At 41.8% G+C, this 20,063-nt stretch overlaps 1 protein-coding gene across 6 annotated transcripts in view; it reads right to left on the bottom strand.

The window, feature by feature from the left end:
- Positions 1–20,063, bottom strand: part of LOC125765772 (cytoplasmic polyadenylation element-binding protein 3) — a 220,136-nt gene that overhangs the window by 154,998 nt on the left and 45,075 nt on the right. For all 6 annotated transcript variants that reach the window (XM_049431233.1, XM_049431232.1, XM_049431230.1 and 3 more), the window contains one exon: positions 18,587–18,692. In XM_049431233.1, the coding sequence (XP_049287190.1) occupies positions 18,587–18,692 (106 nt within the window). The remainder of the gene's footprint in view (positions 1–18,586; positions 18,693–20,063) is intronic.

Genomic DNA, 20,063 nt, shown 5'->3' with positions numbered 1-20,063 from the left:
ATTTTATTATTTGCATACGACACGTAACATTAACAAACCTCTCGGCTCAAACCCCTATGGTCAACACGTTTTCAACTCCATCTCGAAGTTCTCCACGCACAGAACCTCATCGGCTTCATCGTCACAGTACCTTCACGTTTCCACATTTTCCGATCAAAACCAATTGATTCGATCCACACTCGCCCGAAGCACCCAACCGGGTACAATAAATAGACGGGTGTATATGGCTCTGCGTCGAGGATATCGATATAAATATTTTCTTTTGCCTCCCCTCCCCCCGTCAGCACCCACGCCCGCCGGCGTGCTGGGGTTTTAGCAAAAACCGGTACAAAAGGGTAATGCTATGTCAACGATGCTGGTAAAAGTAAACGTTAAAGTAAACAGACAAACAAGCACCACTCAAACACACGCACAGAGAAGGAAAGAAGAAGAGAAAAAACACGAGCAAGAAATATATGCCAACCCGAGAAGCCAAAATTCAAACCTATCCTCCTGGCAGCGCTTTTCGAGAGGTTTATTTTATCGGTAAATATATCAAATCAAATAATTTCTAGCTCACTTTTCATCCTTCGTGCGACAGGACACGGCCGGCAGCCTACACACAGTAAATATATGGAGTATGAATTCGATTTCGAGTTTGTGGCACTTTGTGCACACGATGAACATTGACTATATTGGTACGACGGAACCAGGGATAGTAATACAAAAAATTGAACGAGTTAGCCTTGCCTTCGAATCTCGCGATCGATCGATGAAGATTTCCGCCATTGTGCCCTACCATGATGTGGTTGCAGACTATGGCTTTCACAAATTACCCTGCTCACACATAGACACACAGACACACAACTACACTCAAACTACAAGTCGTACGGCGTCATCGAGACAACGGCAGCAACTACACGGCAATACATTTAATATAATCCCGTGGTGGAGCAGCAAACAGTTCGGGCAATCCGGGCAGCATTCGATGCCGATAATAAACCCGTAGCACCTCGAGATCGGAAACCGGCGGAATCTTCATTGTACCTTTGTAGTTTCGACCCGTTTGCTGGCCAACCGTCGTGTGCCGCCGCGTCCAGGACACTTGTGGCAATAATGGGGTGTTAATGGGTGAATTGATTTTCTTTATAGTCGTGAGCGCACGATAGTCGCGGCCATCAGCAGTACAAGCGTTTGGTCCGATATACATCATGACCGATTATCACTAGTGGCGTGGGTAAGCAGGGTTACAGAGTTTTCGCTGACGACAGGTTTTGCCATTCAATGGCCATCCCGAAGGGCTGGAAGTTAGGAGATCGAGTGGTACTCCTTCTCGTTATCCCCTGCCGCGGGCGAATTCGGCTTACCGGATGGTGATAGTGATGGCTATGATGACGCTGTTAAGGCGGTAATGGTACGACGCACACGTAACGCACACACACACACACATACGATGTTGAAGGCGTTGAAAGACGCAAACAACGCGACGGGACGAGTTGGATGATCTGCTATCAAATCCCAACACACTCGGCACACACACACACACACTCCCAGCATGCCGGCTTTCAACGACTGGAAGCAAACCTTGATCCATAAATAGTAGCCATTTTCATCTTTCTTTTTTTTCGAGGGCCCATTTCCAGCTGATAGCGACGCAGGCTATGGTTGATAAATTTTCCTGCTCACCCCAATGATATTGTATTTTCTCCAACCCGCCCTCTTGGGAGAGGTCAAAGCCAATGGCCAAGGGCTCATAAATAAATTAAAGCATGAAATACGTCTTGCGGTGACCGTAAATCAATGTTCTACTGCTGTACCGAGCATGGTGGTGGTGATTCTGGTGAAGAAGATTCTTGCAAAAGCACCGTCTTGTCTTGGTTGGGAAATGGTAGAAGGGAAAGAAAACAACACGCGTCAGCATCCCGGCCAGCACTGTCGATGTGCGTTAAGGAACAAATCGCCGCTTCCTACAAAGTGCTCCGAAGATACTTGAAGTACTGCACGTAAACCTAGAATTAACCATTCTTCCTATGGGGTGGTAGAAGGATTTTCCCGGCTGCAGTTAATTTTCTTCAAGTTTTACATTCATCTTCCCGAGCTTTGATAGAACGCAGTTTCCCTTGTTTGGCCGTGCGCTCACCGGAAAAGTCTTGATGAGGCGAGCAACTTGATAAACCTTTTGCTGTATAAACGCGGTAAGTGAGTTGTGGTACTTTTTCTTAGAATTGATTGTAATGCGCGTATTTACCGCCTGGTTTTTTGGAGGTTTGAAGATTGAAAACTGAAATTGGCTCAAATAGCTTTTCAGAAGATTTGATCAAATTTGCTGGTAGCAGGAGTAACTTTCTTTCCCACCATATTTTATTATCGCCATCGATCGTTTCACTTGCAATTGAAATGCAAGGGTTTAGAAGGTGTAAGGGGATGATTTAAGTATGACGTAACTAAAAAATTGTGAATTTATGATCTCGCTTCCTATCGTAACAAACCGTAACGCAAGAAGCGTTATCCCCCCTCAATTATTTACCTAATAGTTTGGTAAACCCATTGGTTGGTTGGTATTGTCTAGGGATTCTTTATCAAGGATGATTTTTTATAAATTGTTTTCTTTGCTTTGGGATTTATATTCAAAGTTGTATAGATTTGGATAAGAATTTCTTCTTAAAAAAATTAATACCTCTGACACCTAACATCTTACATGTGTTGTTCATCTGATATCATGATAAATAAATGAACACCTAATAGGACTTGTGACTTGAAATTTATCACATCTTGAGCTTGTCATTCCAAAATGTCTTCCATGATTTTATCATAAATTTATAAGCAAAATTTATTTAAAAAAAAAAAAACATTTTTTATAAAACCAAACGACGAAGATGAATCCATATTTGAATCCGGTTTAAAAAATTAAATGCAATTTTATTTTGCCTTACTTGGCTTTAAAAACTATACCGCCAGTCACAGCTAGTTACCTCACTTTTGGATTCACTTCACATCCGGTACATGTTTATGATTTAATCATAAATAAATCATTATCATTTTACGTATTATCCGCTTAACTTGCTTTTTACCAACACTTTTCCGAAACGAATTGAAAGGGATTTTGTTTAGCCCTCCTGCAGCGAACGGTAATTTAATCGATTTTTCCTTTGTTTGACTTTTACGTTCATCAAATTTGAACGGTTACGAAGACGAACAACCTTTACTGGTACTACTGGCTTTTTTTTGCTAAACACAAAAAAGTGGGGTGCAGAAAACCTTTGCTAATCCATAATAATATTATCATCACCGACCACCAAATGAGCCGCTTAAGTGGGCAAACTTACAAAAGCAAAGTTGCTGGTGCTGGTTGGTGCTGCTGCTGCTGTTGCGGTTTAGACGCAACAATGTAGAAGAGAGATGAAGAGAAGAAAAAAACGTAACACCAAAAGATAAACAATGCTCACGCACACTTACGCCCGTCACAGTGCCGCTGAAGAAGAAAAAGCAGTTGTTTTTCCTTTTTTGCAAGGAAAAAGCAAATCGCTTCCATGTGCCCGCTGGGATGGACTTATACGGCTGTTACTCCGGTAGATAGTTCTGTTTGCAAAAAAAAGGTTTCATGCTTTTTCTTTTCCTTTATTTGACTCCCATTTACTTTCCATCCATCGGAAGTAATCCTGTTGCATTTTCGTATTTCATTACCATTACCGAATTTCCTGTGACTTCATTAGCAGTAAAATCACGTTCCGCAGCGGTTGCGGTGTGCGCGCATGAAGGGATGGTTTCACCCTCCTACCCTCCCAAAACCTCCCGTTTCGATGGGGCTTTGATGGTGAATAAAGGAATATAAATAATGTGAAAAGCTCGCCTCACCCATCCCGATACACCGTCGAGAAGTGCCCCAGGGTGGGGCTAGTGGGGCTATCCCAGTATGAGTAATGGGACGCGGCTAGCATGCGGCATGCGTTTCTGCCTTTCACAAAGCACAAACCCATTTGCACAATGATAACGGAAGCACCTTAAACCGTGCAGGCGAACCAGCTTCGAAATACGTTTTATACGCCACTTCTCGGTTGGGCAACCGCACCCGATGGAGGCGCCTGGTTCGACGTAAAAGAGATTTGGTGAAAGCATTCTGCGAATGACTTTTCGCACAGACTTTCTCAGAAATGCGCATCAGCTTCACCATTTGCCGAGCGGAGGCGGGCATACAATCTCCCGCTGGATGCTGAGTAGATTGTGAGTTATTCAAGTGTGACACAATCGGTCACTAGCACATTTCCCAGGCGAAGGTGTGAAGAAAAAGTTTTTAGATGATGCGTTACTGCGAACTGTTACGAAGTAAATTTTATAGAGCGAAAACGATTTTATTTCTCTCGTTTCTTCACCACGGCGGCTCTTTTTGGGGCAAAAAAATGGACTCAACATATGGCGCCTACAAATAAAGGCCCTATCGTACACACATACTTTGGCTTGGTCACATTTATCCCCAGCCAGACATTATAATTAATCTGCATCAAAACAACCGCCCGTGATACGGGACCGGTACCAGCTACGACAAACGACAATAAGCGCAAATGCGTGAATATGGTCCAGAAAATATCTCCATTAATCGCATCACTGCCAGCAAATTACAAAGTTTTTAACTAATTCTCATTCTATTAGCACTCTGGCAACTTTGCACTTCATCACAACCGAATGGATGGATGGTGCAAACGGCGAGACCACGGGCACACGCTTGCCACAAATGAGTTCACGTGTTTTGTGTACATCACCTACGGGATAGAGGCAGCCACTATGGCAGGGCACTGGGTAGATGATGTAGAGCAGCTCAAACTTTGTCATGCACAACATGCAAGTGGCAGCCCGAGTGTAATAGAAAATTTTCGGACCATTTTCCGAAAGGGATCATAGAACGATGAGAGTGGGGGGAGTGTGTGCGTGGGTGTGAGTTAGGAAAAACGTTTGTGAAAAGAAAAATATTACAAACTTTCTTCAACCAACACGTGTGTCGAACGATGAGGTGTTGTGTTGCTGAAGTCACACCAGCCCAGGTTCAAGCTACAACCACCATTGGTCATTGACATCAAGTACAGTTTTGGGAGGATGGTTAACTGATCAATTTGGCAAACAAGTGCATAAGCTCATCTTAAATGGGGATTTAATAGTTTGGTAAAATTATTTACACCTTTTTTTTCTAAAAGCATGCACATACATTAGCTCAAATAAGCTACTCCAAAAAGTATTTTCCAACATTAAAGTTGTGCTATGATTAACTACAGCTGGAAATAAATATGAATCACTTCATCAAAGATTGTTATTATCTTACGCTAACATAGAAGTATGGATCGCAATATCTACCATTACAAATGATGATGAGATCATATCAATAATGCAGCACAAAATATGCAACAGCGGTGGGTACCGATCCTCAACACTGCTGGTTGCAATATTTCTTTTCCACGAAAGCAACAAGCACGAAAACAGGACACCGACTTTGTACCGAGTGAGCCAAAGCGAACGGCAACAAATCCTGCCTTGTCAGTACGAATTTGGTTGTACCGAGGTGCAGGATTACGGCATCCTAACGACATCGTTAAGGTGTGCCAAATATATAAAATAAAAAAACGAAGCAAGCAAAAGCACCTCAAATGTTTTCGCTTACATCTTAAGCAAACCAAGCATATCATCGTAATGCTGTTGCTCATGTACAAACACCTTCCAACGGGCTAAAGGGCTGAAAGCGACCAAAAAAAGTGGTCAAAACATGTAACGAGAATCTGTTTTGCAGCTTGATTCGGTTTGAAGTTTGATGCCAGTTTTAACGCTACTTGCCATTCCCCCTGCCCTCGGGGTAGAGCACTTGTTGACGAACGGCTTCCTTAAACGTTGGTTTCCGACTCGCACATTTTGGTGTTTTTTTTTCATCGTTCATTTCTTTGTCGCTACCCATTCATTCCGACTTTCGGCAGGGAGTGATGCTTCTGCGTCTGCAGCTCGCATTGAACAGCAAGGTGATGTGTGTTTGCAATTCAATTTCCAATAAATCTCAATAAAGCTCACCCTAGCAGAAGATTCGCCATTTTTCGGCAAGGCTGCGAGTACGAGTTCTGTTTCAGCCGGGTTTTTGGTGGTACGATAAAATGGCCCCTGATACGCTGATACGCACAGCCGAAAAACAGAAGAACGGTAGTGTTACACAGGAGCTTGGTTTCCACGTTTCCTCTTTTCCTTTTTTTAACTTGTGTCAGTTTCAGCGGTACTAACAGTGTGTGTGTGTGTGAAGATCCGCTATTCGACGACGTGAGGGCCGAACATCTTTCAGCAGCAAGTAAAGTTTAGGTCAATAGGTGAATACGGCGGCTGGTAACGAGTGAATATGTTGTAAGGGAAAAATCGTACCTTTTACCCTAACGAACGTCGAATCGCGAAGCGAATTGCGAAATGATAGTAGCAGACTCTCGTCGAGAAATAAAGCCTCGCCACTCCTTATCCAGCTGTTGCTTTGTGTCTTTTTGGGCAAGACAAATCGGTACAGTGGCATCCCGAAGCTAGCAAATAGGCTTTGGCAATAGGATTAGTGTTTCGATTTCCGGGATTCGACCGATCCCCCGGAGATAAAATTCCTCGACATGTTGTGTTTTCTCGCTTTTTTTTTGTTTTCGATGCTCTCGATAAATATGGACAATTCGCAACTTTTGGAGTCAACGTGGATGGAAGACGGCTCTGCAGGAAGAAAAAAAACTTTCTGGACGAACATTTGATTTGAGCCGGAAGATATTCGCACTTAATCAATCGATTTGTTTGGTACTGGCCGGCTACACGTTACGGCCAACAGAAAAAAAGTTGTGTTTGATGAGCTGGAAATGATAGAAGTAATACGTCCGTCCCGGATTAAGGTCTTACCATGAACGTCATGAAGTCTTCGATTTTTCTCGGAATTTTTCCAACATCAATACGCCCATGCAAATGTTTTTTTAAGGGAACAAAGGCAATGCTGTTCGTTGCGTATCGATTTTATGTTGAGTATTGGGTTAGATAAATGACTAAACAAATAATCGAATGTTGTTATAAATACAGTAACCTGCAATTGTCAAACAAACTACCAGGAATGAAATGTTATAATTGAAATCCATTTAAAATGAATTTCTAATTATTGCATGTAACGGATAAAACAAATAGATGTTGTGTATAAGCGTTTCTTTTGAATGTACAATTAATGGTTAAAATGTACAAAATTGCTGGGAAATGCTGAACAATACCCAGTCAAACATTTTCCCGGAGAAAAAACAGAAAAAAGATCAGTAGATATCAGTAGATATCAACGAAACGCGAAACCAATATCATTTGCCCCGGGAAACAGAGAAATTCAGTGGCAAATGTAAATTAGTCACAGTAAACCAGATAATTGTGATTTACTGAAATCAATTCCACGAAGATTACGGTACCAACATGAGAATGCATTCGAGAAGCAGGACCACGGTATCATTCGTAACGACGCAGAAGCAGTATCGGCTGCCACATAAGCCCGGCACGACAAATGTCCCATTCAATACCGATGGGAAACCAATTAATCGTTGTCTTTATCGTTGTATAAGCTATTCCACGTCTGCATTGGAGTACGGTAGAAATGAACTGATTTATACTTCTCATTTTTTAAATGATGAAAATTTTTCAAAAATCTTTAAAAGTACTTTCTCGTTGCTTTAACTATAATAGTAAAGTATTAATGAATTATTTGTCAGTTTTGTCTTTAAAATTTGTTCTTTTGATATTTTAGTATAAATTTTTGCTCTTGCTATAATTCGCCGTTAATGACTACAAGCAAGTAAATGGTAAGCAGATCTGAATATTATTGCAAACATTTTATCATCAAAAAACCAACCTCAAAATGTAAAGCCATTCCGCGTAATCATTTACAAAAACCAAACGTTTTTTGAGGTAAAATGTGACGAATGGCTTAGGTAACGATTTCATAGCTCCTGAAACGGTTCTGTTCCGTGGTAAAATACATTCGTAATACTCGAGAGTGACCATTGCAGAGAATGATTATTAATCACAAAGGAGTGGTCATCTCTCATCTCAGCATTAAACATCTGTTGTACGATGATAAAAGTGAGAAAAGTGACAAAACAAAAAAAACGAAATAACTATCTTTCCTAAGAACACACCGCCTGCAGATGATGAGTTTCCTGCAGCATCTCAACCATGTTCCATCAGTAACCATTCGCCACAAAAACCTGAACTGTCCCAGCGGCTCACATAGAGTTGGGAAAATTGCTTATCCGAAAACAGGATCGCTTTGGAAAAGCAAAAAAAAATCTTTTCCGGTTTAGCGATGCAAGAACTACCGAAATAGAGTGTTGCCTGTTACAAAAACAAGGTCACAAGGCACTTCAGAAAATTAAACACTACCCCTTTTTTCCTGCGAATTTCTGCTGTATTTCATGCAAAACCCCATCTACACTACCAGGTAAGATTTTCTTCGACTCGCACAAACAATAAACGGTATTCTTAAGCTGTGACAGTGGAAGAAAAATGCTGGCAAACCAGAAGCTCTCCACTGCAGTCCGTGTGTTTGAAATGGCAATCCGAAGGAAAACCGGTGACACTCAGGTGTGCTTTGCTCGCACCACGTCTAGCCCCGTCCGCCCCTAAACCGAAATGCAAACTGTACGCTAGTTTCAACTCCCTTTTGTTACGGCTACCATGCAGGCGGATGGCCGGCTTGGCTTCGTCCGTACTGGTAAGCACCAGCAGATGGATTGCTCGAGTGGATTGCTTTTCATTTATCATCAGAATCGAGCACGGGGAAAAAGATGCGTTTTCGTTTTACTAAATGAATGAATTCGGTACGATGAAGACCAGCTGACCAGCGCGGTTCGGTACGGTAGCAGGCGAACGAGGCGTATATCAGTTGGAAAAAGGAAAAACAACTAATTAGAAGGTAATTAGTTTCATGCCAGAACCCGTACTCGCAGCCATAGTACGCTGTAGAGAGTGAGTTTTGGAGTGAGCTTAGCCGGTGAAGGATTATGGGCCACTTTTTATCATTACCATCATCGCGGCTTGCTGCTAATTGTTGAGGAAACAACCATTTTAAATATTTTAGAGATCGATGACGGTCTCGGAAGACATGTTAAAGCAACGTTTTGCATTTTGGTTCAATTTTGAATAAAGTTTTAACGTTTAAACTTGATATAATAAATTACAAGATATTGAAATTACTTACAATACTCGAAGAAAGGGGAAGTTAACGTACCTATAACGACAACCAAGAAAGAGAATTTTATTGTTCATGTGTAAAAAAAAAAATATTTCGAAAAATCTAAACATATTAACTCAACTAAATCAATATATTATCCAAAAGCTTTTTTATCGTTGGATTTATATTTTCGATCGATGCAGTATTACAATAATATTGAAAAAAAAAGTTAAAAAAGGATAAGTTTGAAAACACAGTACTTTTTAAGACAGCTACCCAAAAAACAACCATTAACAATTGGAATAAAATTCATAGAATAAATTCATAGAATGTAAAGGGAAAGTGGGAATGCCACTATGGACAAGGTGCAATGTAAGGTGCGAGTGACGAACATTACTGTCAGAATCGTTCGAATCTCCGGAAGGTGTCATGCGAAGCGCGGGCTTCGACATCCGGGGCACGGTTTTTACCCGGTTTCTCCAATTTCTCGGCTTCGCGGATGACATCGACATCATCGGATGTAAATTTGCGGCGGTGTACGACACGTACACCCGACTAACACGCGAGGCCGATAAAATTGGATTGGGAACAACGCTTGCCGGAGGCTCTGACAGTAATAGAGCCCAACTTGGAAGCAGAATATCAGTTGAGGGCGACGATCTCGAGCTGGTAGAGGAGTTGTGCTACCTTGGTACGATCGTAACATCGGACAACAACATGAGCAACGAAATCCAAAGGCGCATTGTTCGGGGAAGTCGTGCCAACTACGGGCTCCACAAACTCTTGCGATCCAGAAGACGATGTATCGCTCACTGATACGTCCGGTAGTCCTCTACGGGTACGAGTCCTGGACTATGCTAACGGAGGGCGCCAATGAACTTGCCATTTTCGATCGGCTAGTGCTAAGGACAATCCTTGGAGGTGTTTGCGAGCAGGGCGTGTGAAGAAGGAGAATGAACCACGAGCTAGCTGAGCTGTTTGGCGGTGCAGATATCTTGACGGTTGTCAAAAAAGACCGGAGCACGTGATGAGGATGCCGGACTCATGCCGCACAAGGAAGGTGCTCGCCAGCATCCGTTCGGCACGAGGCGGAGAGGAACATAGCGAGCTCGTTCTCTCGATCAGATGGAGTCGAACCTGTTGGAGATCGGATGCAGTCGTAGATAGAGGACTGCAGTCCTAGACCGCATTTTCTGGAAACGGATTAGCAACCTCCATGTTCTTCGAACATGAGCAGGCCAAGAAGAGAGAGATAGAGACAAAAACCTGAAAGTCTAGTACGAATTTTGAATTATTACATGCCAAAAAGCTCCTAACGTATACCGGTTTTTGTTAACAACATCTAAATTTCGTAATCTATTTGATTTACGATTGACGGGTATTAAATTTAAAAAAAGTATCCAATCTTATCAACGAAATAGATTTCTTAACTGACGCACGGTTTAAACTCTACCAAGAAAGTATTGCAGCATTTTTTCCTCGTTTAAAAATGTCATTCCAATATGTGTGAACGCATTACGATCGTAACAATCCTTTCACATTTTACACTCTCCAAATTCAGCGCAACCGAAGCAACGTCGACAATCAGGTTCATCTCATGTAACAACATGTTCATTTGCATACATTCCAATACGATTTCCAAAAGAAGTTTTTTTTTCAGTTCATGATTTCGAAGGAAGCATTCAAAAGTTACCTTCAAAAGAACAACGTAACTCTCCAAATACTAAAACTCACGAAAGCCCGATTTCAAATCGCCCCGAAACAGTCCGAAACTCCACCGAAAGCTATATGCCGAACGGATTTCCCGTTTTTGTTGCAAAACGCTTTCTGCAGCAAGTGCGCGGAATTTTTATTGAGCTTTCATGTAAATGTTCATTTCCACCGGCACAACAATGTTGCGCACACTTTATTGAATCAATTTCGAAATTCCTTACATGTCGACGCGAACATGTCAATTGGGATGCGATGTGAGCAGGAACGAAAATGTTTCCGAACCGGCAAAGAGCAGCAAGCGGAACAAGACAGAATATGTATGTGTGTAGTAAACTTCGAAAAACATTAATTGTACGTGGTGGATGTGGTGTTGCATGAGAATAAGTTTTAATAAAAAATTGGGTGACATGTTTTATGATGGCCAGGCCTAATATTAATAGAAATATTTCATTTCTATTAATATTAACAAAATAATTTCAGCAGTAATTGCTAAATGTATTCTGTCTTTCTCCAAAGAATAGTTAAACATTTCTTGTGCTCGTTTTAAACTGTAAAAAATTTGAGATAGAGAACATTTTCTTCCTCATTCTAGCATAAACAAAATACATACCATTAATTCATGAAACACAGTAATGCGCAAGCCTACCCGGTCATCAAAAAAAGGCGGTTCATTTTAAATAGAAATTATTGTAATTTCTTGCCTCGGTGAACGCAATCACGGTAGCGCACGGTGTACCGACGAGTCACCTAAACACACCCGTAACATGGCCGGAAAATCTGACCAGAGCGCAGAAGAAAATATGGATTTACGTTACGCTAGTACCGTGCTTTGGCAGAGGGCAGATGCGAATAAAAAAGAAGAAAAGACGAATCTAAAGTCTGTCTCACTACGGCACCTTCCGGTTATTTCCTCGATTTCATTTTCTGCATGTTACTAGCCCAAGCTGACAAACTCATTTGCATCGGCGTTACCGCCTACGGTGCCGCCGCTCGAATCGTAAGCATACACACCCAACAGTTGTCGCATTCGATTCGGACAGGTGACCTTTCCTTCGGCACACCGGTGCGCTAATTAATTACAATCTATCGGAAGCTCGCAATCGGAAGTTCACTTAGTGTTTGAAGAAATCTGTTTTTCCTATTAAACGTTTGCTTTTGGTGGTTCACAGTCCTTTTTTTCCTTTGGTGCAACCTACATTAATCCAGCCTATATTTCCATAAGACTTGGACAAACGTGTCGTAGCCTTTCAGTAGTAGAAAGAAAAACAACAAACAAAAAAAAAAGAGAGAAAAATTTGCATAATCGCACAAGAAGCTAACAAATGCAAAACGTTACTTGAATGCTTGTTTAGTGACGCTTCGCTTTTCTTCCTGCTCCTCATTTATGTTTATTTATTTTGTGCCTACGAACGAAGTGAATTGTGCGAAGCGAATATTGTGAAGTTAAAGACGCTTTGGAACAAGAAATAGCGTTTCCGAATGTCCAGAGTTGGTGAAAAGTGTCATCAACTTAATCGTAATTAATTACGATGCAAAATTATAATAGATTGATCAGTTGTCTAACAAATTTCACCCAATAGTTGCGTTAAATTTCACTAAAAATTAATGAAATTTAATAAACGAAAGCTTTCCTTTCTCAGCAGCCTTTCATAGAATCAACGAACAGTAATGAAAGAAATGCGTAGTGAGTAGTGAAATTTATTTTTCTTTTATCAAAACCATACGCACTTGTTTAAGCATAGAAACAGACGTGCCAGATACAGAATTGCCTATCGTTTGTGCCCCATTTTTCCCCACAAAACCAGAACCAAACAAAGACTGATGATTTCCAGAGCTTTCCGGAAAACAATAAAATTTATTTCCCATTCCCTTTCAGTCGTTGCATGTGCTGCACACGTTGGTTCACAAGATTTTTCTTTTCACCACACAAACAACCGTATCGAGGCCAAAATTGGTCGGTTGGGAACGTTCGGTAGGAGTGAAACTATCAAAGCTTTCTTACGTTCGAAGAAAAGCGCACACAGAATGAAACTGAAATATACACACACACAAAAAAACTTTCAGCTTGATAAAATGGCAGACAATCTCTGCCATATTTTGGAGAAAGTGGTTAGTTTTCTCTGTGGAGATGGGAAGTTTTTTTGTTTTCTTTCTTATTGCACGCTTTCTTTTTTCTTCATTTATTCCCACTCAACATTTATGCCGTGTCCAGTTAACGAAATGCTCGCTCCTGCCTGCGTTGTACCCGTTGCTGATGGGGTGCAGAATCGACAAACGCCCAAGGCGAACGAACATCGTTTTTCATTATTTCAAGTTTTCTCTCACTTTCCCATGTTCGTTTGTGCTTGCAAGTGTCTTGTCCATGAGACCACGCGGCTGGATGGGATGTTGGACGGAGTGAACTTGTTTCTTATACCACCCATACTCTGCTAGCCAATGGTTTTTGATGATGAAAAGCTGTTATCGTTTGCAGGATATTCGTGCGCTTTCGTCGCTGTTTATTTTATTCATCACTTGCTACCGGGCGAAGCTTCTCCATTTATGTGGGATGGTTCTGGAACAGGCAAAATTGCACGCTACCGAAATACAAACTGATTTCGATAAGATCACCGAACCGCCTACACTCATTCACGGTACCGAATTCGTGGAGTGATGGTTAAAATCAATAAACGTGAATGTTGCAATGGAAGAAACTTTTTTCAAATTGAGCTTACTGAACGATTCTGTTATTTTAAGCAAGAAAAAATATTCCCTCTTTGTATGATTATAATGAATCGGTACGTTTATGAAACATTATAAAGTGTTTACTGAAAGACAAAAAATGTGGAGCATCATGCTAAGCGTTTGGTATAAAGTTGGAAGATTTAAAACAACCTCTCCTTCGCAGTTCAAAAGTTTTGAACCTTATAAGAAGAATAAAATTGGTTTGAAAAAGTTAAAACTATTTTATATGCATTCAAAACATACTCTTACTTTTTTTGTAGAAATTCTATTCCCATCGCATAAACCAACGCCAAGCCAAGGATCTAACACGTCGAACCTGCTCAAACGAATGGTAAAACGCATAAAGCAATCAAACCGTTTTTTTCCTGTGCGCCGCATAAAAAAGAGTATAAAATCTTTCCTACCAAAGTGGCAAAATAACTCCCAGCGCTTTGTGACAGTTACAAATACGATCGAAATCCTGACAGATAAAAATAACTTCACCTTCCGGTGGAAAAACGGGAAAATTTTAATACAACCCAAAGCTCCCGTGGGCATCCTTCCGATTTCCATTTAAGCTGTCGCATCTTCCGCACACGCGCGAGCGCTCGTTCCCTATCCACCGGGACTCAACAGAGGTGCCATCGAAATGGGATAACTTTTGCAGGCACCTACCAAGCAGCAGCCAAGCAACCAACAACTCTACCAAAACGGTGGGGAAAAGTGCACTCACAAACAAACTTTACGCCGGCTGCTTCATTCCAGCTTCGGGGATACAAAACTTGCCTGGCTGATGCGTGCTTTGGCCATTGTCACATGACTTGAGGACCGCACAACCACACGTTTAGTGCAGCACCACCAACATGATGCACACGACGCGACACCGGTCGGTTGCACGATCGCTTGTATGTCTTGCAACGGACGTTACGATCCCTAAAGAAAGAAAAGTTAAACCGACGGAAGAAAACCACAAACCGGAAGCCAGTGGGTGAGATCGTTTTGGGGGGATGGTTTTCTATTTCGGCTAAGAGGTGGCGCAATAGTGCATATACGAGTTCTTTTCATTTTCAGTCAGTCCGAAAACCCAAAAACGGGTTTTTGCTTTATTTTGCTTTTACATATACACCAGCTAATGCCCGAATGCTCTGGGTAAGTTGGGCTCTGGTTGGGAAAATCATCCGGCACTGTTTCCTTGTCCTTTCACTGACTTAGCTGTCTGTTTTTGTTGTACATTCTTTTGGTGGGTGGAAAGAGCTTGCACAGACACCACGCGAAAGGGGAGTAAAAGTTTTCCGCGACGCGATGCATTTCCACTTCCTTTTGCATGGTCCGTTATGTCGGGAAAAAGGGAAAGATGATTAATAGTCCCGGTGCAGCGTAGCACTAGCAGCAATAATGGTCGCCCGGGTTTGGGATATGCGTGGCTAGGACCATTTTGTGGTGCATTCGATGCATTGCAATCGGTTTGCCCTGGGAGCGGGGGTCACCTTCCGAAGCAAAGTCTCGTGCACAAAGTACCAACCGTTATGCGTGTGTGCAACCGCAACAAATGCACTCAACCAGATGCAGGAAAATTTGTTCCTTTTTCCCCGCTGCATTCGAACTATTTGTTACTGAGCGTGCACGAAGCACAAAAGGCACGAACCACACCGAAAGTGAATGTTTCGATTAGTTTTTGGGAAAATTTATGGAACCACTCCAGGCACACGATAATTTATCCCAATCACAATTCCGAAACCCGAAAGGAAAATAACACGTGCAGGTAACACGTGCACGTGAATCGCACGACATGCGAACACGCAAAGCGCAATATCGCGCACTCAGCCTCAGTGAAAAGATGCGCCAAGCAAGATGAAAATATAATTTCCCTTCGCTTTATCACCTTGCCTAGCAAAAAAAAAACACGGTGCGGAAATTTATGGAAAGCGTTTTCGCTCGTTCGCTCCAAAAATCTATTCACCGCTGCGACACAAGTCATCATCACGTTCGTGGAGTGTGTCGTCGGCGGTCACATTCGAAATTCGATCAAGTCACACTCAATCACAGATTCATCGGCAAAGGTGATTACTGTTTCGACTGCTAGCTATCATGTCCATTTCGTAAGTGGTTGATGCTGGTTGGGCCACTGTCGGTACATGGCGAATAGACCACACATACACGCCGGCAGAGTAAATAGATGGAAATCACTATGCTGATAGATTTTGCTCACGCATTGCCAAGAAAACAAGAACACCGGTAACACCCTGTGTGTTATCGTCCGTCGAATAGCAGGAAAAGAACATCATACCAACATCGTTCCGAATTGGGAGGAGGAAGGTTTGCGTGCGACAGCTCAGCTTCCTTAGTGTGTGAAACGAATTTCGACCATTTCCGCCAGTCCGTTTCTATCAGCCAACGCGCATTGAGGGAAAACAGAAAGGGGACATTAGGGGATGAGGGGGATCAGAAGGAAAGAGGGGTAGCGACAAAAATCTCTCCCCACAATCCTGAGCTGCATAAGGTATCATCATATGAGTGGAATCCAATCTTTACCACCGTAAGCCGGGCGTGTGGTAAAAGAAAAATCGACGACGACTCGCCTGCAATTCCTCGGAGACTAACACCGACAGCGGCGCGCCAACGGCATCGGGACCAAAGCTACCGAAAGCAATGGTTTTTGTCATTGCTATTTGCCCCAGCTTCCCAGCGGATTTCCCATACGCTCGATGCTGAGTGAAAAATTTTCCCATGCATATTAATAAGATGTTCTTTGATTTTAAACCTTTTATTTGTGCTTCGTTTGTTGCGGGACGACATGGATTACGAGATATTTCTGTGTAAGGTTAGAAGCTTGGGTGTTTTTTTTTTGTTTTGTTTGCATTTCTGCTGTTTCAATGAAAGCCTGGATTTTTGAATTTGTGGTGAGAATGGTTTTAAAAGAGAGAAGAAAAAAAAACGTATGGTAAGATCATATCGTTTCATGTAACAACAACAGAAGACTTGTATGGTTGGATGAATCAAATAATAGTTTAAATATTTTAACAATATCTTCTTAAATTGTATAACTTTCTTTTCAATTAAAATAATCATTTTAAACTGTAGCAATTCACTTTCCTATGTATTATACCTACTAGTGAAATGGACAGTCATCTTCTTTGCGGAGCATGAGACAACATTTGGCTGTAAATTTGGAATGCCATTTTGCTTTAGATACACACTGTGCCTGTGCTTTCATCATCTTGGCCAGTTGGCCGTCACTTGCAGCGTCGTTGCTATTGTCACCGCAATGCAGAATTTGTGAGCAGTTTGTGTGTGTGTGTGTGTGTGCTCAACAAGCTTAATAGGTAGCACTGGTAGCAACGTACACCACACATCCTCACAAACCATTTACCATTTAAGCTGCCACCATACGGGCAGCTGTTTGCTCTTATTGCGGAAGTCTAAGACAATCGTGTTGCCGGGAAATGTTGCCATCGTTTCAAAGCCGGAAACACTTGTTTTTGGCATCGTTTCGTTGATGTCAACAGTCGGAGTGTGTTTTGATGGCCAGTTCAGCGCAGCACATCCTACGATTTCTAAAAACACACACATCCCCTTTCTCTTTCTACTACTGCCTGCATTGAAGGTGAAACCACCTGCCGAGCAGAGGTTGTCGATTACTTGGGTACAATGAAAACAGCACCACCCATAAGTCAACATCAACAAAACCAGCAGGAAAATTGGTGTGCCAACATTGTAAAAGAAAATCATGTTGCAAAAGGTTATGCTAGTGCGCTCGAGCAAAAGCATAAAGTTTAAAAAATGATCAAGAAAGGATATTATTCGGTGAAACGAAAAGGAAACAAACATGGCCATGATAACAAAGGCACAAGAGGAACATGAAAAGTTATCAAGAAGTTATCAGGACAAACTGCAGAAAGATAGCATGAAAGCAAGCTTTTTGGATGTTAGAACATAAGCTTTTAATTAACTATTCCTTCCCAGAAGCAAGGCTAACATTCTTAGCAGCATCCATTATAATCACCAGCAATGAGTTGAACATTCTTAACATCTACAGCTTCTACCATTATAATCACCATCTCATGATGGTTAATAAAAATTCCAAAAGCCTTTTTGTAAAAATTTCTACATTTTTACGCATGATTCATGGCTACGCCAATGTAACAGCTGTACTAATGCAAAAAAAAACAAAGATAAGGTTCCAATAAAATTGCATAAAAAAAGCCCCGGAATTATTGTGCTTTCTGTTTATCGATTCAAATTATCTTTTTGCTAGCAAAACCACAGCACCATCCAATCTGCTCGAAATATTCCAGATTGTGCCCTGAAGGTAGGGCTGTAAAGAATGTGACCGTAGCGTGCTTCATACGAGACGTTAGAAAAAAAGCTAAAATCATGCTTGAGCTTATCATCAATCTTGCAAATATAGCACATACACACAGCAAAAAAAAAACATCCCCAAGCAACCAACATAAACAACAAAACAAAAAAAGTGGCTCTAGAAAAAAGTTCTCGAATGTATGATGCTCGATCGATAATGGAGAAAGTTCCGGCATTCCCTTGTCCTGCTTGTCCTTGCCCGGTGGAAGGTAATCTGTCCGAATGTTAATTAAATTCCTCGTCCAAAAAATTCTTTCCAAGGACCTTTAACCTTCCACATCCGCAGTCGGGCCCTTTTTGAAGGTTCCAAAATGGGCTAAAGGGTTTTTGGTGCTGGAGCTTACATGAAATATCGTACGCTAATTTTGATCTCAACAGACAGCTCATAAAAGCAACCTGATGGGGAAGATTACCCCAAAAACCCAGGCATGTGTCTAACGGTTGAGAATAGTACACTTTTTAAATGCTTTTTCCAAGTATAATTGTGAATCAGAGTGTGAACGCCGCACCAAACATAGGTAAGTTTCCAGTTCCTAGGTGCCATTACTATTGCCGGGTTTCTTGCAAAGTTTGGCGTTCCTACCTATCAGATCTGCGGATACTGCGGATGATTCGATTGTGGTCTACGGGTGCGACCGGACTTACCTTTCAGATGATCCGGCTGCGATGCTTCGCCTACGTTTCGCATAATGTCGCTCAGACAGTGCTCGAGCGAGCGCATGTCCAACCCATTGCTCAGTCCGGTACGGTCCTGGAAGAACAAGACGTAAAATGAAGCTGTTAGGAAATCCGGTCCGAAAATTGTGAAGTTAAGATTGCGGCGGTAATTAATGAATACGGTGGTGGAGTAACTTTTTCTCTCTGTCTCTCTCTCTCTCTCTCTCTCTCTCTCTCTCTCTCTCCCTAGAATGCTATTTGCGCAGTGTAGTATTTTCAACCGTTGCCCAACGTCGTCGGCGACGACGAAAGCTTCAGAAGTGACAGTGCCATTAAGCCACTACAACCCATATACTGTGAGAGAAAGCGAGAGAGAAGGAAGAGAAGGGTGGATGCTGTACTCCGGTCCCAAAACGGTGGTATATCCATTCCGCCGGAAGGATGCTCCTTAGCAAAGTCGCTTTCTTTAAGGTCAACCATTGGAAACGAGACCCATTCATAAGTTGCTCGTGTATGTTAATTTAGTCCCAAATGGCAAATTGGTACGCCTCAGAACGCCAGAACGCCCGTCCCGACGGTATAACCTTGTGTGAAATACCCCCGCCAAGTGGGTCGGTGCTGCACATTGAAGCAAAAAGGGAAACTAATTTCGCAAAAGGTTAGCCACGATAAGTTTCATTTCCTACAGGTAACATTCACACTTGGGTGAGTTACCTTTAGGTGAGCCGGCAAAGCTAACCGTATATTAAACTATGTTTCACTACTTTGTTGATGAAATTTACGCTTCACTCATTTGTAATTTTCTGCAGTTCTCTCTCTATCGAGATGGTTTTTAATTTTATATTTTTATTTTTAAAAAAAGCCCGCACACATTTGGTTACCGAGTATGATTCTTATACATTCTTTCATAGTTTGCGTCACGTATTAATGCCTATAGTGAAAAGCCTAAAGGCACTTGGCATATTTTAAATTGCAACTCGCACCAGTAATGTTCACACAACGTATGAGAAGCTGGATGCTTTTTTGAAAAAAAAAACTCGTCAAATCTCTAAATTGGATCGAATGATATCACACTATATACCGCGTCAGCGCGTACCTTTTGCCATGGGCAAAGTGAGGAAAAACTTTTTCCCTGTGTTGCATACACCCAACGTTTCTCCCGATTGCCGGTTTGAACCCCTTTAAACAGTTGGTTTAGATAGAGAGGTAGCAGACAAGAAAAAAAGCTTACACACACACACACACACACACAACACATAACGAATACGGAAGCATCTCGCTATAATATCGTCCTCGGGTGCCAACCATCCTCGGAATGGCAAAACTGGGTCGTATAAATATTTTCTTATTGGATTTTGAATGAAATATTTCCGCTTGCTGCTTCAATTTTGTGCCCATCCCGTTTTGCTTCACATCATCCGTACGTGGGTTGTGGGGTGTTTTGCAAACGGACAACACCAGAAAA

This window comes from Anopheles funestus, chromosome 2RL (genome assembly GCF_943734845.2).
Source record: "Anopheles funestus chromosome 2RL, idAnoFuneDA-416_04, whole genome shotgun sequence".
Taxonomy (NCBI): Eukaryota; Metazoa; Arthropoda; class Insecta; order Diptera; family Culicidae; genus Anopheles; species Anopheles funestus.
Note: the sequence above shows the minus strand (reverse complement) of the source record. Positions and strands in the feature narration are given on the sequence as shown.